This window comes from Mastacembelus armatus, chromosome 20 (genome assembly GCF_900324485.2).
Source record: "Mastacembelus armatus chromosome 20, fMasArm1.2, whole genome shotgun sequence".
Taxonomy (NCBI): domain Eukaryota; kingdom Metazoa; phylum Chordata; class Actinopteri; order Synbranchiformes; family Mastacembelidae; genus Mastacembelus; species Mastacembelus armatus.
The window spans coordinates 4568254-4595980 of record NC_046652.1 but is presented as its reverse complement, the minus strand read 5'-3'; the positions used below and the strand labels follow the sequence as shown (position 1 = coordinate 4595980).

Genomic DNA, 27727 nt, shown 5'->3' with positions numbered 1-27727 from the left:
AATTTCTTGTCTAAATTGTCCTATTGTCCTACTGTAAGGATCACAATCATAAGAGGTATTGACATGGTCTGGCAATTAAAAACAATACTTCATTTTGAAAAACCAAAACAGCTGCTTGAAACTGACTCTGCCAAACAAGTAGGTCAGATACTCTTGGCTTTCACACAGCAGCCTACCCACACCTAACAATAGATGGTGTCAACTGAATTAACCATCCATAATCTATAACACTTATTTGTGTCAAGGGTCACGGGGGACTGGGGCTAATCCCAGCTCAAACTGCACAACAGGCAGGGTACACTTGGAGCGATCACCCTAACCCTAACATCTACAGTCAATTTAGAGTCACCAGTTAACCAAACTACTTGTATTTGGACTGTGATGAGACGCCAGAGTACCCAAAGAAAACCCACACCAACACAAAGAAAACATGGAAAGTCCATAGAGAAAGACCCCAGGTAAAACAAAATTCAAACCCAGAACCTTCTGGCTGTGGTGTTGTTAGCCACTGCACACCATGCCTCCCCTTTATTGCATTGCTAGAAAAAACTACATGATTTGATATGATTGGGTTTAATAGCATTTGATTACATCTGAATCTATTCAAACCAATTATCAAATCTGTTGTAATAATGTGAATTATAAGCGTATTTGTTTCACTCAGCCCAGCAACAAAACAAAACACATTGAGCTATTTTGTATAACAAAAGATGCTACTTCATTTTAAAGAATCTACTTTTTTCTTCCACTTTAAACATGCATGTTTTCTTTTTTTCCCTAATTTTACATTTTATGTTTCTGTGTTTCACCTCTGCTTTTACTTTTTTTCTGATCTATAATGCACTTTGGTCAACTTGTGTTGTTTTTGAAGAACTATATAAATAAATACTGATGATAACACAGTTAATTTTAATTGTAGACTAATCCCCGAACGGCATGACACTGAAACTGATAGAAACCTAAACTATGGGCATTCTGCTGTCCTGGAGGGTTATGGTGCTTTCAGCACATATTTTACCACTGCTGTATGACATTCATAAACTCTGTCCTCATTTGTCCTTTTGCTGTGTTTGCTTCTCACTGGGGGGCTGTGCTGCAGTTGCAGAGGCCATGGAAGCTTAAGTAAAAGCAATGGAGTAAAAATATTGATTCTACTTCAACATTCAGTGAATATCAATTAAATAGATCATTTATATTTTACATGCAGTGGATTCAGAATCACCTGGCACTGTTGACAGTTCCTGCTTTCATGGATAAATTGGCCATGAAATGTGATCAGATCTTATTATAGTTGTTCTATTTTTAAGCTCTGGATCAGACCTGCACAACATTTAGGAGGCCTTTAGGACCACTCTGCCTTACAGATCTGCTTTAGCTCTGACATTTTCTTCGGACATCTGGTGTGAACATCTCTCTTGAGGTCATTCCACAGCATATCTGTTGGGTTGAGGTCTGGGCTCTGACTGGGCCACTTCAAAAGGCAGGGTTTGTCCCTCTTAAGCCATTCCGTAGTATATTTACTTCAATGTTTAGGGTCATTGACCTGCTACATCACCCAGGTCAGAGGTTAGGGTAGGCTCAGAAAGATGCAATTCCATGTTGATGCTTTTGTGTCAGGAAGAATGGTTGAAAATTTTCATCATTTACAAAAATAGATCTCCCAGACTACTACAACTGTCCTGTTGTATTATATTCTCAGTTATTCACTCTGGTCTTTCAAATAAGTCTTTATTTCAGGTAGAAAATTAGCATGTTGACTCAGTAAGGGGATTTAGAGCTATTTTTGAGTTAGCCAGATAGTTTACGCATACAATGCAGATATGATACAAATTAAGTTCCAATAAAGTTCAGAATTATTTAGCCTTTGAGGAGCAACTGTACACCTCTGTTTATAAATATCTGTCCCCTACAGCCAAAAAAGTCAACAAGCAGTTTCTCTTGTCCCCCTGATGCATAATATAACAGTGATATATAGCTTGAGGGAGAGTAGTGTTACAAAAACAGCAGAAGTGACAGTCTGGATATTAGGGTTTGGAGCAGAAAAGGCATCCATTGCATAAAGTCAATAGCATGTCGATTTACTAAATTTTTAGTAAAAATAGCTTTTACTAAAAGCTATTTGTGATGACTACAATAAAGCATAAGAAAAAAAATACTTATATGAATTACCTTATTCGGAAGTGGTTCGATTGTTTTAACATATTAGGAAACATCATAAACCTAGCATGGATTCATGGATGAATGGTGGCTGTGTTTTCAATGAGAACGTTTTATGATTAACTGTCCACATCAACCTTTAAGACTTGGGAGCTCCAATGATCTAAATGCATAACCTTGTTAAGCAGCCCCTCGACTGGGGCCGGCTGACCTAAACCCATCTCTAAAACCTTGTTACACTTGCTTTGATGCACAGCCTGGCTCACACAGGCTACATTGCGTACCTAAATGATGTCACATGACAATCCTGATGATTAGAAACCTCTCTTTTTTACATATGACAGTGGATCTGTGTTCCTGATCTCTGCTGCTGAGATGGAAACATAATGCAATTTGCCACCTGTTACAAGTGCTGTGGCTTTATGAAAGCACCCTTGCACTTCCTCCTGTCATTTATCTTAGAGGACGAAGGTCATCTTCTGATGCCCAAGTCACAATGGACAGGATGCTCTTGAATTTGTATTGGATGCATATCAGAAAACAGCATATTCTATAGAGACCTGCGGGGTCCGAATAGGGTCCTCAATAATGTTTAGTTTGTTAAACATAATTCATGTATTTGACTGCACCCATAAATGCAATCCAGCGTCAGAGCCCCAGAGGGCTATATAGGAAGGCTGCTGTTCCCAGAAAAATGAACAATTTGATGTCCCTGCTAATTTAACACTGGTAACCAATTATGAACGCCCCCATCTCGCCCTAATCAACCACTGACCTACCCACCCTCCACCTCCTATAAAATTCAGACTGTCACAAGATAGGTGTTGGAATTGCACAGAGTAAGTAAAGTAAAATAGTAGTTACACTGATAGTATAGATTATTTTAGTGTATATTTATAGTATGAGCAGCATGGTGGATTAGTGGTTAGCACTGTTGCTTCACAGCAAGACATTCCCTGGTTCAAAACCCAGCAGGGTTTCTGACTTTCTGTGTGGAGTTTGTAGCTGGGATAGGCTCCAGGAGATTCCTGTGACACTAAAAAGGAATAAGCGGGTATAGATAATGGATGGATGGATATTTATAGTATTTAGTGGACTTGTTAGCAATGTTATACAGATGTTAGTTTTTTGCAGCATTAGTAGCTCTTAGTTCAACTTTTGTGTATTAGATAACGTTACCTTAGCATTAGTTAGCACAACTGGAGCCAGTGGCTCGAATTGATGCGGCTGGAGACCACTGTTATCCTCCATGACACAGTCTGCATTCAGGCATTCTGGAGCAGAAAAGTTCTACATCCAAAGATCTCTCTGTAGGATATGAGCCCTGTGACTCTGTGTCACAGTCCATTTTTCACCCTGTTAACTCCTTCCTCACACACAATCCATCCCACACCGAGCCCCTCACTTCCCCCCCTCAATCCCCTGTCCATTTTATGGGCATTTTTGAAATGATGCAGTGGGTCAAGTGAGACTCAGACCTAGGGATGTAGTTACTCCTTACTTAAAAAAAAATAATACTATCCCATCATCTTGACTTTTAGTAGCAGTATCCACTTTGGGAATGGAGCAATTTGGGAACAGACAGTATGTTTACTAATCCATCTGCAATGTTTGTGTTGACCAGACATCAGCTTGACATCTGCAGACAGCTGTTCTCTAGCCTTAACCCCCCAGCAGGGACAGACTGAAAAAAGCACAATCCACACACTGTCCAGTCAACTTTCACCGTCTCACTACTCACTACCACACAAAACAAGACCACTGAAGGAGAAGATGTGTCCACAGACCTGACTGGTACTGTCCCACCATCTGGCTGATCTACTCACTTGCAGCAGTTGTTCTTGGGTTGCAGTGGTGTCCATCTCCAACCATCTCAACCTCTGCTCGTAAAGTCCTCTGAATTCATTTAGAAGATGTGCAATGCTGTTGGTCTCAGCCCCACAGTCCTCAGTGGCTTCTGTTTCTCCTGAAAGGGAGGCCAGCTTCGAGTTTACCCCTGACTCTGGTGTTGTCTTTTGGCTCATGGTCTTTCTGAGTTTTCAGCCCTACTCGAATAAAAAGAGACTAACCACAGGCTTAGAAATGCTAATTAACATTAGCACGGCCTTACAAGTTACACTACAACTGTAGACATAGTCTTAGTCGCACCATGTGAATTACAGACAACTTGGTCGCTACGTGCCGTAACCACAACAATCGACCACAACGGCCGCTGCGTTGGCGCTGCACGTTCTGATTGGCTTATTTTGACCACGGGTACCGCAGCCGTGACGTTTCTGCAAACTATTGGTGACTTTTCTTTAAGAGGCGGGGTAAAGCTGTACAACACGGAAGTACAGGTTGTTTTCGTCGTATGCGAGAGGGATGTGTTACACTGAGCTTGCCTTCCGCTGAGACTAAATGGGTAGGTATATATAATCTTGTATCCCTTTGACAACACACACGTCTGCATTATTTTCTACAATACCTTGGGGATTTAAAAGAAACATCAAGTGTAGCAGGTCTGCTTCGTTTAAACGGTGTAAAGACTAACGTGTCGTTATCACCTTGTTGCTGTGTAGCTAGGACGTTGTGTCTGCAAAGGCCCATTGGATGTTTACTATTAAATATCTGTCGATGAGCAAACGATTCAGGCGAGGAGCGACTGTGAATTAATATTTCTCACACATCGACTGTTGTTATATTTACTGCAACTTTGGATGTTTCTATTGTGTCTTTGCGTTTCTTCAAGATATGCTCTGCAGCTCCGCACATTACAGCATTATCTCCCACATAATCAATGGCACAAATCAAAACCTACACACTGACTGAGATGCAAGGAAAAGTTGATCTTATTGATTTTCAAGACGCAAGTCACTTCATTTCTCTCATCCCAGCCATTGCTCCAATCTGCCTCATGGTTATATTCTCCCTGTTCTAGTGGCTTTGACTGTGCTGCTTTTACAAACTCTGCCAAAACCTAATCTCCACTGTGATTATCGCATAAAGCTGGACCAGATTTGGGTTTTATTGATGTTAAAGACTGATGTGCATGAGCTAAAAAAATGAAGAGAGTGTCATTTTGAAGAGAGTGTGGACCATATGACTGTATGGTATTGAAGTATAGACGTGTGCTGTTTCATTTTATGACAAAAATGGCATTTTTTCAGACCTGGTATTCAAAATCATATAATAGAATTTTTTTTTTTAATTTATATATTTTTTAAGATTTTAAAAGCTGTAATCAGCAAATATTAAGCATTGACTGGATAAATTAACCATTTATTGTCTAAAGTGTCATGAGACAGGTTTCTCTGTGTATTTTGTCTTTTTTTTTTTAACTTGTCTCCTTTAAGTACTATGTTAGAAACTATACTTGCCAGGTTTCATAGACTTGGACCTTATTGTGTTTGAAAATGTTTGCGGGGAATCAATTCATTAAATTTCCAAATTAAGGTGAAAGTATAACATCCCCATGTCATTAGGGGTAAAACTGTGCAGTAGCAGGAACCTGATTTCCTGATTTGAATTATAGATATCATTTGAATCATATAATATCATAACATTTTGTAAAAGTAGCCTCAGTTGGTTTGACTGATTAGCATATCTCTCATCATGTCAGCATTGTCATAGACTTTACAGGTCACAAAAAGCAGCTACCCCTCAGTTTAGAGTTTTCTATCTTAACAGACATTGTAATTACTGCACTGATTTAAAAAAAGACCAAATATTTCTCTCTTTATCAAGGCAATGTTTTCAATGCATAAAGAGAAGAAATATGTTGATAAAATAAACCTCAAGATAACATGTTTTATTTGCATGATGTGTGGCCCTTGTCCTTTCTCACTCCTAAGAAAGACACAATTTCAGTTCTCTCATTTATTAGTTATGCTTTTTCTTCCACATTCATTGTGCCTCTCTCCCCTCTAAATGTTTCATGACTTTTTAAGTTGTTTTTTTTTTTTTTTGCAAACCCCTGTATTTATTCCTCATACAGCCTTAGTATGTTCAGTCTTCATACTTATGAAATCAATTAATTCTCTTAAATATTTTACATTCGGAGCAAACCAGATAAAGTAGAGCACTCTTTTGTATGTCAGATGTGCTGTTCATTTTTTTTTTTTTTTTTAAGTGTTCAGGCATTAGCTTGGCCCTCACCCCATTGCTTGGAGGAGTCTTGGGTGATTAGAGAGAGAGTCTTGATAAGCACTAGAGTGTGATGCACACACATACACACTCACATAGTTAGAAGACCTCTGTGTGCATTTGCACACATTCATTTTTCATGAAACAGACTCATAACAATTAGTCTGGTTACTGCCTGGGTAATCTTAGTGTCCCTGTAATGCCTGTGGTCTGCTGTATGACATCATTCTCTAAAAGTTCTAAATCTGACGTTCTCATCCGTTTTCATAGTGAGGACATTAGCAGGCCTTGGCTAATAGGCCCTCGCTCATTCTTGGCAAAAGACGGGCAATAAAGCGAGGGAGGGAAAAAACGAGACCCAAGTGATCACACAATAACATTTTATTCGCCAGAGCTTTTACACAAATTAATTTACATGAGCAAAAGAAGAAAATTTTAAGTTGTAATCCAGCATGCTTTGCCAATGCATAGTCTGTTTCTCACTTCAAGCATCATAGAAAGCCAAGTGAACATTTATGCATTATTTCATTATAGTCCAATTTTAGATTATGCTGGATTTGGGATTGTTCTGAACAAAGGAAAAGAAATAAAGTGCAAAAGAAAAAAAAAGATGTGAGTTGTTTTCCCTGCATGCATTAATGGCTCCAAAAACTACGGTCACCATGTGGCCATATGAAATAGGAGCCATGTTAGGTCAAACAAAAGGTGACATACTATGATTCTCGAATAGGCTAATTGCCATGTTGGACAATAGAGTTACTAAATAAATAAATACATAAAGAAATGTTCTTCAAGTTTTTATTTAAAAAGCCCTTAGAAAATTATCAGAAAAAATACTGAGCAAACTAGAAGTGAGAACACATTGTGTTATTAAACACATTTACTAGTAATGGGAGTAATGCTTTAATCTTAACCAGACCAGAGCCAAAATCTGTGCTCACTAAAGATTTGGTATCCTGCCTTTAGCTGTGGAAACTGGATTTTTTTAATTCAGTTCCAGGCTACAGAAAGTGTCTCCAGTGTAATTTGAATTGGATTGAGAAGGGAGTGTATTTTATATATTTCTGACCTTTTTTGTCATGATTTCTGACTTAAACTTTTCCAGAGAATGGCTGATGGCATTACAAATATGCTTGATATGACAGATGTAGATTATATGATAATATAGATCACAGTAGATTTTTTTTTTTTTTTCTTTGCCTTTGCATTTAATGTAACCTGTGTCTTCTACATCCATGTGGGCTGGACACCTTTAGATATAATTTCATTAAATATATTATGTGAACAACTACATCTAAATGCAAAGGAATTTGTGAACTATAATACACCAGGAAGTGAGCTGACATCTTTGGCCACACAGTTTCCAACTTGCATGAAATGTTAGCATTGTGAATGGCCATTGTCTGCTACATGAAAACAAAATACACAGATTCTAAGACTCCACCTGCCCAGCATCCCTCAGCCTTTAGTGCCCTGCCCTCAACACCCTCAAACCCTCACCAGACAAATCCAAGGCCAAGAAAAAAGTGCAGGCGCTCAAATGTCTATAGGTTATTCCCTGTATCCCCAGACATTGGAATGGCATATGTGCTTTAAAAATCTTCCCCTGTCAATTATTTTGACTGTCAGTGTGAAGTTCAGCTCATAGAGAAGAGGTTTGTGCTTATCAGGATTTCCCTCCCTCATTTTTCTTTCTTAGCTATCTTTGCTAAAGATTTTCATGTGTCAGTAGACAGCAGCTCAGAGTTCCCAACTTTGGCAGGTTTTCTAACATGTTTGTCTTCTTTGCCTCTTTGTTCACCCATCTTGGTGTTTGGTAGCTGCCATTACCACCTCTTGTCTAGTTTTTAGTGGACTCAATGCAGCTATGAGATTTTGGTCTGATGCTCAGTACAATTTTGTTTCCTGGTCTCTCCCTTCTGACACTGATAATGGCCCCCTTTGTCTTGCAGCAATGTCACAGTGTGTTCTCTGTTTGATTAGATGTTGTTGTATTAGTAGTTGTTTGTAAACTGTAGCAGTTTACAGTGCCCCATCTTTGTCTGAAAAAATGCACACGCTAAAGGTGGGTGACTTTCTGTTGATTTCAGTGAACTCTTCTAACCTGCCTTCTAACTCCATTGATTATCAGCTGCCATCTCTTCAAAAGAGGGCATTTTGTCTCTGAGTTGGTTGGTTAGCTGATCCATGAGAATTATCAAGTCTGTATATTACGTCTGGTGTGTATTCCTGTGTGGGTACACCTGGTGTTGCTTACACTGTGTGGACCGAAGCCTGTTTATAGATTCATACTGTGGGGACTCAGCCTTCCTCATGGAAGGGGACCAGATGTAAAATAAAAATGTCTCCAGGAAGTTAATGTAGCATTAAGTCAATGTGAAATCCATGCAAGGCAGAAGGCAAGTGTGTATGTGTGTATTTCTATAAGTGAGAGGACCGTTTTAGGGCATTTAAGAATAAAGGTTAGAATTAGGGTTAGATAAACATCAGGCTAAGATTTAGGGTTAGGCATTTAGTTGTGATGGTTAATGTTAGGTTAAGTGTCATGTCAATGACTGTCCTCACAAAAATAAAATTAATACACAGACAGAGTTTGTCTGCTGTTTTGTGTGGCATTGCAGCTGTTTGCACACACACACAATGTCAGTACTTTGTAAACACTGGCATTGATTGTGACTTTTGACTATTACATAAGGAACATGGATTTCCAGCTGTCCACAGTAAAAGCCCTGTAAATTCAAATGCTTAATTTGTATAGGCAGCCTGGCATTGACTGAAGTGTCTGCTTGTTATATATTTGGCAAGTGCTGCAAGTCTGAAGGGAAGCTGTCAATAGCAATCCCAGCTATTGATATGGCAGTGGGCAAGAGATGTTACTTGGCCCCCGACTCCGACATCCCTCTGATCTCTCTACATCATAATTACATTAATATTGACAGACTCTTGACAATAGTCACATTACTATTGATAGGTGGCTGTCAATACCGTGTTTTCCCAAATAAAACATATTCATTCATAACTTGTAAACTGCTCAATATAGGTTTTGAAAAGAATATTGGACCTGGCCGGGTTTACTCTCCCGAGAGAGATGCTTGTGTGTGTGTCTGTGTGTCTGTGTCTCTTTCTATGGTTGTATGGACTCATTTTTGTTAGTAACTCTGGGCTGATAAACTTAGCTGTGTATTAGAGCTCTGCATAGACCAAGTCTATGCTTGTTTTAGATACATATATAGTGACAGGCACATAATCTGTACATAATCTTTCAGATTAAACTAAACAAATGGAGCCTTTTTATTAGTTTTCATACTCATTCAGTCTACTCCCCTGTCTCTTCTTAATCCAAACTCTACTACCATCACAGGAGAGGTTCTTGTTACTAAACATTGCTGTACTTTAAATGCAGCTCAATGAATTTGTCACACCTGCTTACTCCAGCGTGAATTCAGTCTTATTGATAGTTCTAACTTAGTTGGATGGTATTTCCTGACTCTGTTAAAACATGCATGAATACACAGATGGTCCTGTGCACAGAAGAGATTTTTTTTTTTTTTTTAACTTCCCCAAGAAAGGTCTAAAATGACCATCTTCTTTCTCTCTTTCTGTCAAAACTGCCATGTTTACCCAGCTGAAATCTCTTTTTAAAGCCTCATGACAAATCCTGTTCAGCAAGACACAAAAGCTACTCTCTCTCTCTCTCTCTCCCTCTCTCTCTCTCTCTCTCTCTCTCTCTCATTCTGTGGCCCTCTTACTCTGTCTTTCCTTGTGTTAGTTAGACTTCCACTTCTTAAGCGTTTCATTTGAGGAAATGGCAGATAAAACTGAGGAACTGTGAGCAGTTAGGAAACGTATGCAGCGCAAAATAGTCCGGACATCACAATGGCGAGATCCCATATGGAGTCAACTCTAGGGACAGGAAAATTGTTCCACATTTGGCAGATGTTTATGGTGTACCAGAGACTGTGCTGTTAGCCTAATCCCTAGTGATGTGATTTGTACACATACTCCTATCTCTAGAGGGAGCGGGAACCAAGAGTCCCTGGGCTTTACCTCCTCTGTGTGTGTGTGTGCATGTGTGTGTGTGTGTGTGTGTGTGTACATGCTTTTCTTTGGTTGTGTGGACAAATTTTAGTTTGAAACATCATTGTGAAGACATTTTCGCTAGTTGTCACAACTTCAAAGGGCTGTTTGAGGGTTCAGACTTGGTTAGAATTAGGTTTAGGTTTGAGTACAGTTAGTGTTGGGGTTAGGCATTCAGATGTGGTGTTAAGGTCTAGAGAATGCATTATGTCACCGTGAGTGTCCTCAAAAAGATAGATGTGACAACATGCGTGTGTGTTTGTGTGTTCGTACACTGAGGAGAGCAATGCAACATCCCCTATTCCTCTCCAAGGCGCAGCTCAAAGGTAGCATTAAGGATGGTTTTTACATGTGAAAAGTGATTTTCATTTCTATGTATAAAGAAAAAATAACCCTCCTAACAGGCTGAGCTTCACCTCTGGGTCCTCAGTCCTCCTATAACTTTGTCTAGTTATAGTAACGTATATATATTTTGTTCATATTCGTGATTTTTAATAGACCAACTATGGTGTTACCTAGAGGTTAATAAGATACTTAATAATAAAAATGTCAAAAGAGATATTTATGTACTCCAACATGGATAGTTTTGGACATCAATGGGGACAGCATTTTAATTGATATTTTGTCTAGATGTGATGTCCAGACTAAAGTAAGTAAGAAAGTAAGATCCAGGCTGTATAAAGACTTCTATCTTGTTGTGTTGTTGAGTCCCCTGAAAAACATGATTAAAGCTTATGCCCTTGCTGTGTATGTCTTCCAGCAGGTTTGGAAAGCGAGGGCAACCAAAAAAGGACAATTGGAGGTTCTGGTCCAGAAACGGATGTTGCTCTGCAGACCCCAGTGCTGCGCGTTAACCAGCTGGATGCCCTCGAGCTAGACTCAGCCCTTGAGCAGCTAATATGGACCCAGTTCTCCCAGTGTTTCCAGAACTGCCGACCGGGCCTGCTCACCCCTCTGGAGCCTGAACTGAGGGAACTACTACAGCTTGTCTTGTGGAGGTTTACATTATATTCCAGCAGTGCCACTGTGGGCCAGTCTTTACTGAGCCTGCGTTACCACAGCACCCTTTCCTCATCTCCCCGTTACAAATCTCTGTCTCACAGGCAGAAGCTGGGTCTGATCCTCCTCACTGCAGGCCCCCGTTGGCTACGGGAGCGTTCCCATAGCCTGCTAGTCTGCTTGGGTTTGATTTCAGGAGGGCCTGTGTCTGAAGGGGACTGTGGTTTGTTCCGGCAGGGTCTCCACAGTTGCCTTACTCTTGTTTCTAGTATTGCTCAGCTCACAAGTCTCATCAACTTCCTAGTGTTCCTTCAGAAAGGTCAGTATCCTGCATTGGCTGAAAGGATAGTGGGAGCTCAGGCAGTCTTCACCAAGCCCAATGTGATCCGAGACATAACCTACCAGTACATGAACCGGGAGCTGCTGTGGCATGGCTTTGCTGAATTCCTTATCTTCCTGTTACCACTGATCAGTGCAGGAAGATTGAAGTCCAGAGTGTCTTCAATTATTTTTGGGGGAGAAAATGCTGATAGGGAGGGAGCAAGACAAGGGCTAGGAATGTGGACAGAGTGCGGACTGTGCAGAGAGTGGCCAACCATGCCTCACACTGTGGGCTGCCCTCATGTTTTCTGCTACTACTGCATCAAAAGCCACAGCATTGCAGACACTTTCTTCACCTGTCCTAAATGTGGTGCAGAGGCAGGGCATCCTGAGCCAGTCAAGTTGGAGGTGGAGCTGATTGGGAAGTGATGATGTGAAGAAGTCGTAACTGAGTTTATTGCGAAATTACAAAGAAATACTGAAATTAATATGGCGGCTTCTAACTTAATAGAGTCATGACTCACGTATTTTATTATGCAAATGCTTCTTACTATTTACAATATTAAATATTCTACATTTATTGTAGGGTAGAACATGAAGAAAGGTATTTTCTGAATACACACACATAGGGCTGTGCGATATGGGTAAACATCTTATAACAATATTTTTTTTTTATATGAGTCAATAGTGATATATATCACAATATAAACCAAAGCACTTCAGCATTTCAATCAACCTTAAAGGTTCCTTTTTGATTATTTAATTTTGATTTTTAATTTTTTTTTTTTTTTTGAATAAGGCATTAAATTTGGTCAACTCCAAATAAATCAAACAAAATCTTAATTCTTATATCTTGAATCTACAGCTAAAATGTTCTGCTGTAAGTGTGACTCTTGTTTTAAGAGACCACAACACTTGCTTGGTCTGAGACTGTAATATCTTGCATTTTACATGCTCTAGAGGATGGCACTGCTTTAGGTGGTGCTACACCTCTTCTTGTCAGTCTTTAAATATCCAAAATATCTCCACACTACTAAAGTCCTCAGACCCTTGCTCTCAACAGTGCTTGCGTGTTTTGAGCCCTGGGCTGTGTCTGTTTGGGTATTTTCATCGTTAACGCTGACACTCGAGTTGTCATCAGCATTTTCTGTTCTATTCATCTTCTCTTTAATCAGGCCCCACTCCTGATGTACTGGCTTACACAGCGACAGCAGCCCAAACATCAGCATGTGAGCTGCTGCTGCTGGCTGCTCCTCCACACTCTGTGCTGTATGCGTCAACCTAACTGACATGCTCTAACTCTCTTTCAGCCACATGATTGGTTCAGCGGCTGCACTGTTTTCATCATCATTGGCCGTTCATGCTTTCTGTCAAAAAGCATAGAATGGGTATATATCGCAAGTGGGTGGTAAATATTAACAAGTGCTAAACTTGTGCCTCGGTGGTCAGTCTTGTATTTCCTATATTTGTCCATGTCGAATAAAAAATGGCCAACTCTTATCATCGAGATTGACTTTAATCTTATCGTCATGCAACATAAAATTTGATATTTGGCACAGTCCTACACACATATTTTCTGAAAGTGTATTTTCTGAATACACATCGACCTGCTATATTTAATATATGTGTGCATATATTGACAATCTTATACCCCTTTTGGCTGGACTTTGGACAGAACTGTTTGTCTTGGGTGCAGTGGACAGACTACAGAGAACCACAAAGAGCATATATTTGATGAGTGAACATGTTGATTTAGGCTCCAAATTAGATCTGTGTTAGTGTGTGTATGTGTGTTTGTTGAGATGGGAATATTTGTTCTGATGAAAAATGCAGAAAGTCAACTGAATAAATAATGGGAGGAATTCTGATGCCTCTCATCATGGCCAAATTAGCATTTGTTGTGTATTTTGTGCCTAAATTGTATTTCAACATCATTAAAATTGATAGAGTACTACCTCTTGGGTGTTTATTTAGTTAAGTGAAGAGAGAAAGATGAGGGAAAGTTATAACAATCAGCACACTTCTCTTTAGACCGGCCCAGTCATTCTAACTCCCATTATCCGTTTTCACAGCACCCAACATGCTCAAGATCAAGGGGGCAGCCAGGGGCTTGGATTGACTCACACACACACACACACACACACACACACTTGACAGCGAGCCTCTCTTTTCCCTTGGCCTTTCTCTTTTTTGCTGCCTTTCCTTCTCTCTCCCTCTGTAATCTCTAGGGCCCTCGCCCCTATAAGACTGTAGTAAACTGTACCAAAACCCTGGCAGTCGTCTCCTTCCTTGCAGGCGAATTACTCTCTAATCCCTGTAATGAATCCAAAGATGCTTATTTATGCTGGAGTTAACCTCCACCAGTGAGCCCAGCCCCAGGCCAAACGCACCCCAGCTGAGTGAAGCCTTTCCTGGGCTGACAAGAGAGGAGTAGGGTGGGGTGTGGAGTACCTCCCACCAATTCTTCCCTCCCCCTCATCCTTTCTGCTGCTCTGATCACTAGGGCTTAATTGCTGATTGCTGAGACAATCAATCGGAACTGCAGGCATGATAAAAAGCCTATTGCGGGCAGCTGGTCTCAGATCTACTTGCTCAGAAACTGTACACACATTTGCACTCAGATGAGGTTAATGTTTCTGTTGAGCAAAGGATAAACCATGAATTATTTGTCCTCGTGAGGTGCGTGACTGCCCTGAAGAATACTGGGTAGGTGTACCAGAGGGGCTTATCTTAAATAATTTACGTAACTGACCGATGTGATCTTTATTTCTCCTAGAACCTGTAGAGAGCTGTATATGTGCTTGTGCTTTAGAATATATAACCAAAGTTAATTGTACAGTTTAAAATGCATGTAGAAGAATTGAAATAGCCTTTTGAGATGGGGGTTGCAATAATAGATGATGACTGGTTTGACATTAGCGTTATATAAAAAACATACATAGGTACCACATAGGTACTTGAAGGTCCTCTCTCACATCAATGACGTTTTGATTAAGCGCGTAGGCAAGGACTCGATATTTTATGAACTACATTACATTAATGTATAAGCGAGATTAAAATGATATTTAAGATTAAGGAGATCATATATATAGGATTGATCATATATATATATATATATATATATATATATGATCAATCCTATTGCTATTGGAATATGTCATTGTCTTAACTTTCAGACAGACTCACAATCCAAACCCTTTTGCATATATTACTGTAATTCCAATTGAAGTTCCCAATCCCCAGGAAAGAGAAAAGATAAAGAAGAAACAGTACATTAAACTCTATTAATTGAGTTAGGCCATGGATTGAATTAGTTGGAAGTTGGAACAGGGCTCTGGACTTAAGGAGCTAGGGCTCTGTTAAGCCTATCTGTCTGTGGATCTTTTCTAATTCACAGGCTCCGTGTGAAGAAAAAGAGGAAGAAGCCCACATTCCCAGCGGCTATGCAAAGCAATCTGCACATTCACACGCAGCCATTTAGGGAGCAAATTGGCCCCGTGCCCCCTCTGACGAAGGTTTTAAGAGAAAGGGAATCAGGGCGTTGAATCCCTAACTAGAGCTCCTTCTGTGATGAGCCTCTTTATTCGCTTGTCCCTCATCTCCATTTCTTTGATGTGAAGCATTGATTTTCCTGATTAAATAGTTTTGAAAGTAAAAAAGCTCTTCTCTAGGCTGTGTAACACTGGGTACTTTACTGTACCTATTGAAGGTTCGTTTGTCTGCATGTTTGTTGAATGGTCCATCTGTGGTGTTTAATTGGAACACAGCCCTTAGCTTGCAGATAATAGTAAGGATAGTACAATAGGTTTGACTCATATGTGTATTTTTCTCTGAGAAAGAATGTTATCATTTAAGATTATGTCTGGCTTTTACCTCTTCATGTGAAATGGCTAGAAGGTTTCAGAAGTCTCAGTGCATCACTAATGAAATTACAGTCAAAACACCTGTGCTTTTAGACTTCAACAAAATTCCACACTGCTCATGGTTTTAGCTTTTATTTACTTTTTTCAAAAGGTAAGCAAGTTACATCCCTCTTATAATAGGAGATATTTTCAACAACTACAACTACAACATCACTTTCAAAGAGTGAATGACATTATTTTCATGCCAAGAAAAGATGAAAAAAGGCTCCATTTATTTGTTGACACCTCAGAGGATTTTTGACACCTGTATATTTTTTCTTGTGGCATGTTCAATATGTCAATAGGAGTTACAAGTATCTCTCATATTTCATCTATTCAATAAAAGACATGCCAAACATAAAACACCAAAATTCCTCCAAGGTAGTGAAATCCTATGTGTGTTTGAGTTCAGGGCTGTATCCGCTGCAGGTAGCTGTGTTATGAGAGTTGTTTCAACACCTGCCAGGCTTTGGATACCACCGGGCCCAATTATCTTAGTCTTCTTTCTCTTCTTAACCACCTCTTCACTCTAACAGGTCAGGGGAACAATCAATCATACCTAAAATAAGGAAGTAATTTCCTGAGCCGTTATCATGGTGTTGAGGTTTTGTCTGGTTCCATTTCTCTGGTTCCATTTCTAGAAGGAGATGGACAGCACTGGTTTTGAAATATATAGAATTTAGCCATTTAATTTTTGTTCTGAAGATAATTTGGGGTCTATATGTAATCTACAGTATAAGTTCACCTGTATATGTTTAGTTTGGAAGAACAGTTCCAAAGATCAAGTCAAAATACCAATACATACCTTAGCTTCATTCTAGGCTGTGTCCTTCTTCACCTTATAAACAGTAATATCCCAGCAAGCATGCATACAACCAGAAAAGAAGTTAAATCTGTATGAAGTCAGTATAAGTAAACTCATACTGCAAATATACTGTAAATGGTTTTAACATTTAGTGGACAATTATTTCATGCTATGTTCATAATGAAGCTCAGGGAACAGAAAGTTCTCTTTCCACACTTTCTGCACCCTTCTCTGTAAATTAATGTTGTAATGCTATATATTCAGATTGTCATACCTCACCACACGTTCAATATGGATGTCACAATATCTGATCTCTCCAGACACTGACTGCCATCTTTTAAATATTGTTGTAATTCTGCCTGTTTTTCTTGACCTATGATTGTATGACCTATCACCTCTATAACCTCCGTGATGTCTGGGGACACTGTCCAAGGCTTACATCAACCACCTGCTGGCTTTACTTCCCCACCATTAACACCAGACTCCAGGAGATCCTGTCCTGTCTACTTGAATTTTCTTTGAGGGATTAATAAAGTTTATCTTATCTTTATCTCATTTTATCTCCTTGTTTTATATGGGCTTATACCCAATGGAGTTGCTTCACATTGATGGAGCCTAATAGCCAAAATTTCTCTCTGTTGCTTAACTCAAATATTGTTATTCATTTCCATTTCATTTTTCCTTACTGGCTTGTAGTTAATCCACTTTTAAATCATCTACAAACTGATCGTTTTATTCCATGTATTATAAATCTGTCTGATCTTGAAATATATGTTTTACCCTAAAGCATCACTGAACGCAGATTTCTAGATGTTATGAAAGCAGAAAAGTTACTTTGACTGATGCTGAACATTAGGTTATAGTGTTGTAAAATTTATGGATGAGTGACTTATTTGTGACTGCATCAAATAAAAACAAGTAGTGTGTTTGTCTGCCTATTTTAGATTATGCTTCCTCTTAACACACGACTAAAGAGAGAGCGCAAACCTTTCCTGACCTGTCCTCTGATTGGATGAGCTACTGTAGGGTGGGAGTAATGAGGGGATTGGAGAAATGGCCAGAGGGCATCACAGGAGAATATATATTAAACACAGTTGTGTTGTGGTGGACTTGGATATCTTCCAAATCCAAGACCGTGTGTGTGTGTGTTTTTTATTCTGTGTGTTTAGCTATCTCAGTCCTCTTCCAGTTGATTTCTAGAAATGTCTAAATGAGCAATAATCTGCACACATCCCTCCAGATGTCCCAGTGAATTTCCTGTGGCTTATAGCGCCAGCTGAGCTCTTTGAACGTTTCGATAACTTCTGCAAATATGATTGAACCGCTGCTTGTTCAGGAATGTGGTGCAAGACACAATGTGTCTATTGCTATTTCTCCTCAGACATGAAAAAGAAGGCATGCACTTGGCCCTGATACTAGTTCACCTGTTACATGCACTTTATAAAAGAATTGTTAGAGAAACATCTTTAGTGCATGGTATACCAGCATCAAAATGAAAATTTCCATATTAATAATTTTATAATAATAATAATTATTATTATTACAGTTTTATCATTTCATGGTACATTCACTATAATATTTAAAGTTTTGAACAATAATTATCAGAATATTCAGATGTCATTTCAACCCAGATTTTAAAAGCACAAATTTGATGTGTCATGCAAAAAATGAGAAGTGAGAGACTTTTCTTTCTATTTTTGTTTTATTTTTGTACCAATACATTGGTATACAGATATTTTGTTTTATATTGTTGGTGCTCTGGTTATAGACAGAGTTGTATTCGCCATAATCTGTCAATCAGTGCTACTACAAGGGTCTCAATACGCACAAGCAACCAAATACAGACAGGAGCACATGTAAAGTATCATGAATATTTCATAACATCCTGCCAATCTGTCTACATTTACATGTACATACATAGACAAAAAAAAAATATGTGAGAATAAAACACAATGATGGCCATAGATAGAAAATAATTTTTGATAAAGTAGCCTTGCATGGGCAAAGACGCATCAACCTTGTATGTAAGGATAATATGGAGTTTCTGTCAGAGAAAGGTAACAAAAGGAATTTCTAAATTGCATGTGTGTGCAATACACTGAACAGCAGGCAGAAAAAGTCTAACCCTATTAAATATGAGGCTGCCGGGTAATGACAATGCATTTGTGTATTTCAGCATCCTAGAATTTTCAGTTTTCCAAGCAGGGGAAGGAAGAAGCACACATTTTGTGGTTGCCATGGATACCTGTGTAAGTCTCAAATCCTCTAGTGAACTGCATGTGTCAACCAGCATTACCCTGCTCAGTCCGACAGATACACAAAGACACACATGCACAAGAAGAACAATAAACACACACATGTGGCTATTGACCTTCTCATCTGAGCATAGAGTACAATACAAACTTAACTGTGGATTGTAAACAAAAACACACATTTCTGAGGTAAGCTAAGCATTACTGGAGCTGATATGCTCTTAAGTGAACATGGAGGTCTACCTGAAGGAAACATTATAATGCTGTTTTGTAATACTGCTTGAGGTCTAAACCTCTAGGGAAGAGTTGGTATTCTCTAAACAGAGTATGCCCTCGTAAAATCTATAATACTGTATAAATTCTGAATATGTTTCAGTTTATTTTTCTCTTGTGTAATGTTTGTCATAATTAATATCTGTCATGTTCTCATAAAAGACTGAGGATAAGTGGGTATAACTAAAAGAGAGATAAATGGGTGACCATATCATGTGATTCTGACTTTTATTTTTGCTTACTTACACAGAAGCCATGTGTGGTGCTATAGCCTAGCAGGTATATTATCCCAACTTGAGCTACCAAAAGAGGCCCTGACCCACCCCAAGACCTTTGAAGGCATCCACTGGTATCTCATGCCAAGACTTTAGCAGCAGATCCTGTAAATCTTGTATGTTGTGAGGCAGAGTCTCCATGGATTTGACTTGTTTTTTCGGCACATCCCACCTCATCCACAGGTAAATAATGCACACACCTGGCTGCACATGTAAAAGGAAATGTGATTTTTCCATAGCACCATGGTCTATACTCACTTTCAACAGCGGGCAGGGGTCAGTGTGAGTACTCTGACCTGCTGACTGCTACGCACTCTGATAGCATCAAGCTGCTGCACACTGTTTTCTGACAGCTGTCTATAGGCACTTTTGAACCCAACAGTTCTGGGGAATCAGTTCTAGGAACTCCATCACTGACGAACGGGCCCAATAACTACTGGACTTTAAGAACCTTTTTTTTTTTTCCCGTTTACATTCACACTCCCAGTAGGAACACTGAAGTAATATAAGCTGGCCGAGGGTTGACATAGCAAAGCCACTTCTGCACAATGTTCAACAAAAATGCTAAGGATATTTTAATGTTTCTCTTGGATCTGTCGAGATCTCTCTCCATTTTTGTTTTTTTTTTGTCCATGATGAAAACTGTTGTTTTACTTCACTTACTAAAATGAACTTTTACAAATGACGATTGGAGCACTGGCTCAAGCAATTAGTGTTGTTACTGTTGTTACTAGTGTTGTTGTTGTTAAAAACTTCTATATAAGTAAAGGAAAAAGTTAGGTACTGTATCGAGTGACATAGTCCTTGCTTGGACGAGGTAGGGGTGGATGAAATGATCAGAAATCACAGGACTTTCCCACAGGAGACTGGTGTTGTATTAATGAGTGACTTGTCTTTTATTCTTGACTTTTTTTCACAGCCTTAATTGCATGTTTATTATATGAAAATAACCTTAAGGAAATTGTTATTTTAACCAAACCACAAACTTTTTCTAAACTAAATTCTACAAAGGATTTGCATCCAAGTATTAAAAGTCATAACCAGTTTGTCCAATTGTTTTAAAGATTATTGGGTATACGTATATAATGGTTCTAATTTTTAATGCAATATTTTTGTTAAAGCCCTTGAATTTAAAATGAAATTCTACACTTCAACAACATCGTGGTAGCTTTATTTCTGCTGCTGGTGGACAGAAGCAAAACTGTGTCCAAATACTGACCTAACTGTGTATTGTTGTTTAAGCTGGAGGACTTGTTGCTTTCTTTTCTTTTCATAACAAATGCAATACCCTCCTAAGGGAAGCAATGCTAGACTGATTAATAACTTGACAAATTTATATTTAAAAAAAAAAGATATAAACTGGGCCCCCAGATTTTTTGAAATTTTGAATAAGAATCAACTCTGTAGTATTTTCATAGTCTATGTTTTCATAATCTCTTCAAATATGCCAAACTTTTCCCTGTAGGACCCCTAGCTGACACTACGCGCTCACTGTCAAGTATTAAGTTCTCAAATGTTTGTGCTTCTCTTCTGTGCCAAGCTGCTGGAGTCCTCTTTACCCCGTCTGCCACGGCCTATACAAAATTCAGCAGTGATATCGCTGCTTGTCTGTCTAGGAGCCCAGTGTGTTTTCACTCAAAGTCAAATTAAAAAGGTATGCCAGAAAAGAAAGCATATCAGAACACATTTTTCTATCAGACAGGAGATATATTGCCGACTAAGTATTGTCAGATGTTGGCAAATTCCACATATTTTTCATATCCGGACGCCTGAAACTTGGGACTGCTTCAAGACTCAAGGCACATCATCTACAAAGACTCTATTTGACCTTAAGTGCATGGGCAGAAATGCACCAAATATTAATTCTGTTATACAAAAATATTTTCTGTGATATAAATGTGCAATATTACTGGCCATAAATCATTTAGGAATTCATTTGGAAATGATTTGAAAAACACATTTATTTGCGGTGGGGGTAGAGAGAGGTAGGGGTGGTCATCAATAAATATGGCTCCTGTGAAAGGTTTTATTTATATATTCATGCATTCAGTAGATTCAGTTATTCATGTATTCACGCATTCACAAGGTCTAGTCAGTAGCTATACGTCAGGCCCCTGTGTGTGTGTGTGTGTGTGTGTGTGTGTGACCTGCAGTGTAGCCCTGCTATGTTGTGGGCTCGTGCTGTTCCCCAGGGGGGCTCTCATCTTTTACTGAGCCCTGACAGAAGATGGAGGCTGGGAGAGGTCCGCTGCATTAAAAAGCCTTTACCTACCTCTGATTTATCACCCCTGCCTAACACACACACACACACACACACACACATATACACACAAACCCACCTGCCAACTCCACACCATCTAACCATTCTTTGCCGCAGCTAGACTCTACACTCTATCAAACACACAGGCATATTGATACATGTGCACACACATATACACACTGAGTGAACGGACACACATTCACACACCATCAAACACATACTCGTTCCATCATAAGATGGCTGTCTCAGAGAAAGAGTGAGGGAATGAGGCGCCGCACTGCACCGCAGTGGTGATTTTGCATTTTAATGGTATCCCTCCTCTCCTCCCTTCACCTCTTTCGCTTCTCAGTTGGTAATTCTGGCAAGTCACAGGCAGGTAGGCGACAAGCTACTGGCTACCTCACCATAGGTAGACACAGCAACACAATTACAGACAGCATTTCCTGGATACATCACCTGCAAAAGGCTGCATTTGAATGTGACAGCCACTGGGGAGGTGAGGGTGGAGAGCAGGATTTTTGTGTATGCATGTGCACTGTGGGGGGAAGCAGATTGTCAAGCAGCATGGAGTCCTAGAGAACAGCCTCTGCACACAAACTACATGAACCTTTAATTGCACATAAAACTCCCACACACACCTAGGCGACATGCAGACGGACAAGGACATGAAGAATATGGTTAAATTCTAATTGAAACCTTCATGCATACAATCTAGACGCAGACATGGACAAAGGTGAATAAAGGTTTAAAAATACAGATACAAAGAGACACAGTAGGAGCACAGCACTTTGTCCTTGGGAGGGTCCAAGACTTGATAATCATATTCACACATATGAGTGGAAGTTATTGCATGACCACTGATAAAAACAAAAAAGACACAGGGAATGAATTTAATGTGTGAATAAATACATTTATATTTCCAATATACATTAATGCAAGCTGACTGCATAAGAAGCCATACAATTAGCCTTACTGACATGGGCATTGTGATTTTTATTCAACATTTGTCATGATATACCAGGTGAAATCAAAGACCTTTTTGATGATTCGGGCACAAGATAGTAATAGTGGATACATTTACTGGTGACACTATAGGTAAGAATATTAGATTAATTGATTCACTACATTTCAATGCTAGTTCATGTCTGCAGACATTTAAAGTTATGCAAAAGCTCAGATTTAAAAGATGTTTCAAAGCAGAAATAACTAAATTCAGAATTGCCTTCATTAAAACATTTTAATTATTGTATTTTTGTACACTTTATATTAAAGACATTTATATGACATTTGTAGGAAATCGATACTTTGGTGAAAGTGGTGTGGGAATTTCTTTGAGAACCAACAAGAAGAGGAGAACATAAAATATTTTGGGAATTGCAAAGCTGTACTAAAATCAAGAAAAGAGGTAATAAATGAAACCTTTATTCTTGTAAATCAATCTAGAGGAAATGCTTTTTCTTTGTCTGCATGTGTGTGTTGTATGAGCAAGTAAGCATCCAATATTCTGCAGTGTAAAATTTAAAGTAGGTACTGAAATAATATGAGCAAGCTTCTCCTCCATCATTCACGGCATGTATGGTAGTGCTAAATGTGCATGTTTGAGGTAGAAGAGGAGAAGAAGAGATTACTAACATTAATAGAATAATTTCTCACTTTTTTAATGGACGTTGCTGGTATTAAAGAAATGATAACACTGTTCAGACTGAAAGTAGAAACAAATATTTTGATTAAATGTTTGCAATTGTGCAATTTCAAAATTTCAACAGCAAAATGTCTATCTATTATGGTAATTAATATTTACATTCATATAATACATAGTCATGAAATACCACCACTTTAACAAGTGTATTTGTGTTTGTGCATGTATGTGTATTAAACTCTGCATTACACTATTTTGGGTGGACAAAACCTGTTTAGTTACTAATAATATTGGTACCCAGTCTGCTGGTTGTCATTATGTAAATCACAGAATTTTATCTAGGGTGACAACTTGGTTTAAGGTTAGAGATAGGAAAGTAGTTGTTATGGTTAACCTTAGGGTAGATTTCCAGGAAATGAATGTAAATCAATGTAAAGACCTCACAAGGGATAAAAACAAATGTGTGTGCTTGTTTATGCGTGTGTGTGTATGTGTGTATGTGTATGTGTATGTGCATGTACTGAGGAAGTGGAGGGTGAGAGGAAGGCTGTTGCAGCTGTTGCCTCCAAAACCATAATTCATTGTTGGAATCCTACAATCTAGATTACATCTCTTGCAGCTTAAAAGTGTATTTTCCCATAAACAGCATTCCCATCTACAGCTCATAAAAATTCATTCTGCTTCAGCATAAACAATCCCCTTGTCCTCTCACCCCTGCATATGTGTGTGCATACATGCATTTGTCTGTATAGCATAAACACTTTCCAACTCCCATCAGGAACATAGAGTGATCCATCAGTTTCTCAACAGAAAACCAATTTCACTGGAGATGTTTAGTTTTTCACAGAACACCACCTATTCCAGCAAAGAGAGACAAAGGAAAACAGAAAGAAAGATACACATGTCCACAGAATAGAGGGAGATAAAGAAAGAGGGAAAAGAACAGAGAGCAGGAGGAGACATGAAGAAAAGCTGTGAGAGAAGCATGCGGTAGTAAATTAAAATTTTGCTGTGTATAATAGGATACACTATGATTTGCTGTGTCTTTAGTTCAATTTAGTTAGTAAGGAATGTTAATATGTTGCCCTACGCACATATATGCACTGGTTGTTGACACATAGTGCCTGTCAGATGTGCTTTATGTGACTGCTCTGAAAAAAATACAAAAAGACAAAATTATGTACACTGTGGAGTTTGTAAAAAAAGAGGAGGAGGAGGAGGAACAAAGATGAGAGACTAAAAAAAGGGAATTTCTCGCTTTTGACCGTTAAAGCTTGAAGTGTGGAATTATGAGCGAGGAGCAAAGCATGCTGTGGCGGCCCAGTTTTGCCGTGCAGAAGCGGGCAGATGACAACATAATTACAGAGAGTCATCTCATAACATGTGATTAAACAAACAATGCATGTCCTCTCCTCCTAAGGTCCCTGTTTCTAGCATCCTTTGTTTTCATGCATTTGTTTGCACTAACAGGAAGAAGGAGGTAAATCTATGCATGTGAACATATGAGTGAACACAGCCAGACAGAAATATTGTATGCATACAAACAGGCAATGGACAGCAGGCTAATGTATCTTCGTAGTAATGGACTTAAGTTAAAACAAGATGAGAAAGGCCTTCCTTTTGTAGGGGCTGCATTGCCACTAATGACTAGAGGGCCTCCAACTGCCATCTCAGCCTATTATAACTCAGAGATGGCTCTTCTGTGTTTTTAAAGATGAATGCAAATTAAAACGCATTAGGCTACATTCATTAGCAGTCTTTGGCATATAGGCCACTTTTGGTCCAAGGGCCACTTAAGACTGCCTTATTTCTTCAAATGACCTTGGAATCAAAGAAAGAGTAAGTTTTAATGATTTAGAGGACTTGAAAAGACTCAAAAGGAAAAGCAATACAGGGTCTCATTAAAATATTCATTTAGACATTAAAAAAGCTTTTTGTTACAAATGTTCCTGCCAGGACGCTGAGTTGATATATAAAGAGAACCATAAGAATGCCTAGCATTTGAGTAAATTTGATGTCCATGCTCAGTGCTCCTTAACTAATCATCAAATGTTCTACAAATCACAAGACATGCTTATTTGGCTACTTTATAATTTTCTTTGTGAGACTTGGACTTGTGTGTGATAAACGATGAGCCGTGGAGCACTGTGAATTGGTTCAGGGCCTGTGAATGACCTGGGGAATGCATCGTGTCGCTTTATATTTAGCTTCTATTTTCTCAGCACCTGCTGCACTTGGTATGACTTCAGTTTGTGAGTGTGTGTGTGTGTGTGTGTATGTGAACAAAAAGTGAGACATACCCCATCACCCCCTAAAATTCCTTCATTCCCTCCTCCATTGCTCCCTTATTTCCCCAACGACTCAGTGTGCCTTGTAAAAACCTTAGCCTGGCTGCTCAGCACCCTTTAAAATCTAAAGCAATAATATGAAGCCTGACACGTTGATCACTGTTACTATAGCATTGTTTCAGCGGTCCAGTGAAAGTAAAGAAAGCTGCGGTTGTCCAGAGTTAAGTGGGTGTGTTCAACAATGTTCACTTTACACACTGCTTTTAACGCCAAAGGAAAATATAAGGAACTAATGAGAGAACTGCAATACTGTTTGTATGTTACAGGTGTTAAGGTAATACAAATGCCAATAAAATGAAAATGTTCCACATATTTTTCAGTTTCCGCTGTTAAGTTCTAGCCCCTCCATAACTTCACCTCTTGTGTGTTTAGTTATTTACAGCCCTGACAACAAAAAGCCTTGAACTGTTCAACAAACTACACAGCATTCTTTGTGTCACAGGCAAAACAGGAAATCAGGCTTTTGTCCGCTCGAGATGGCATCAAAAAACACCTTGTTTCATCTGTCTTAAGCAATCCCATCTTGACGCCTTCACATGTCCCCATGTGGGGCTGTGCCGCTCCACAGAACAGATTGGGAAACAGCACAAACAATCTGCTGGGGAAGTCCCAGCGGGCTGCCATAACATGCTCATTTGCCGACGTACCTCTGTTGCACAGAGCCCATGTTTGATTTCTCTCAGGTTGCCCCTCCTTTTCTTTCTCTCTTGCTCTCACTCTCACTTTACTTCTATCACTTGCTCATTTTACTTTCTTGCTTCCTCTCTGTCCCTGACTTTGTCTCTGTCAGCCTGTTGGCCTGTCTGTCTCGTTTTCTTTCTCATCTCTTTCTCTCAGGCCTACCTGCTTTTCTCTCTCACACTTTTTTTTTCCTCCTTTCTACCACTTTCACTTTAAAATATGTGTTAGTTGGCATCCTTCATACACAGTGCAATAATAAGGTAGGTGTACTTCTGCCACATCCATTTCCTCACCTTCCTTCTTTCCTTTTGTACCTTAGAAATGAGGTACTGCAACAGTAAACACTGAAAGCAGGAAGGCCAAAAGAAAACGACCCAGAAAAAAAGGATAAGAATGCCCTTTTCATATCTAAGTTTGTGTGTGGCCTTTGTTGACATATAGTTAAATCCAGGGAAAATGCTGTTAATGTTTATTTTCCACCTTAAAGGATGCATCGCTACAAGAATTGTGCCTTTTGCTGCTTTCTGCTGTGTCCTCTTCCCCAGTGATGCAGTGCTGCCAACTGTACAAACAATATTTATCTTATCATTTACTAAAAAAGCACACTGAATTTCCTCCTGGGGGTAAAAATGTTGCAAAGTTTTGCAGAATCAGTTGATGTTTGTGTTGAAAAGTTGCATTATGCCGGCTGACAGAAAAACAACAGGTTCTGTTTTGGTACATACCTCCAAATACAGCCAGTAATAAATAATAAGATTTCACATTGAGTATTTGTGCACATGGGACAATGGTTTCTTGATTTCTCAGGTGTAATGCTTTAGTGGATGAATCGCAGGTGTAGAAGATATTGTGTGGTGGATGGAACCCAGGTGCTGGAGTTATTTCCGGCCTGTGGTCTTAATCACCATCCTGACGATGAAATATGGCTTGCACTTTAGTGGTTTTAAAATAGAGTTCCCCTGACTGCATAAACTTATGTAGGGAAATAATAATAAGGGAAAGATAGAGTGAAGAGGCTGAGATTTCATACAAATGTGTGCTGCAAAATCTGCTCTGTTTTATCAGTGAATGTGGGCTCAAATTCTAATAGAAACTAAGAAGGATCTGATGCTGTCTGCCTGATAACAATAATTTTACACTTTCAATTCCTATGCAGCAATCAGGGCTTTGATGTAAGGAGCTGATTAATGACTAACTTCACCAATTCCTGTTAAAAAAATTTATTGCAAATGCAGCCTTTTAAATAAGATGAGCAAATGAATGAGCACAAGCAAAGTCTCTCTTTTTTTTTGCAAGAGTCACTTTTTTATCAAAAAATCACAGCAATTAAAAAGTCATGGACTTTGTATATTTGTTATTGCCTATTACATGCATAAACATATACACCAACATGTGAGTTGTAAATTAACAGAACCACGGACCATGGGCTAGTATGTACAAAAACGATCTCGGCCTTCCTTCAGTTCAATTCAATTCATTTGTATAGTGGCAAATCCCAATCAAATAATTTCAAGGCACTTTACGCTTTACATTTATTTCTTTCCTATTCTAAATTTCATTATTGCTACGGCTTCTGAGTCAGGAGAGTGACAAAGAGTCAGAATGTGACAAAG

At 39.0% G+C, this 27727-nt stretch overlaps 2 protein-coding genes across 5 annotated transcripts in view; one reads left to right on the top strand and one right to left on the bottom strand.

Moving 5' to 3' along the window:
• pmfbp1 (polyamine modulated factor 1 binding protein 1) overlaps window positions 1-4350 on the bottom strand; it is a 93203-nt gene extending 88853 nt beyond the window's left edge. For all 3 annotated transcript variants that reach the window (XM_026292825.1, XM_026292826.1, XM_026292827.1), the window contains exon 1: window positions 3984-4350. In XM_026292825.1, coding sequence (XP_026148610.1) covers window positions 3984-4181 — 198 coding nt within the window. In that variant the 5' untranslated portion in view covers window positions 4182-4350. The remainder of the gene's footprint in view (window positions 1-3983) is intronic.
• A 142-nt stretch (window positions 4351-4492) lies between these two features.
• pex2 (peroxisomal biogenesis factor 2) lies at window positions 4493-13633 on the top strand. 2 transcript variants are annotated; one of them, XM_026292841.1, is made up of 2 exons: window positions 4493-4561; window positions 11120-13633. In XM_026292841.1, the coding sequence occupies exons 1-2, from the start codon at window positions 4558-4560 to the stop codon at window positions 12106-12108; spliced, it is 993 nt and encodes a 330-aa protein (XP_026148626.1). In that variant the 5' UTR covers window positions 4493-4557; the 3' UTR covers window positions 12109-13633. The 2 variants fall into 2 exon arrangements, with proteins under 2 accessions (XP_026148626.1, XP_026148627.1); XM_026292842.1 differs by having other exon boundaries at window positions 4497-4561; window positions 11123-13633.
• Window positions 13634-27727: the final 14094 nt, after the last annotated feature.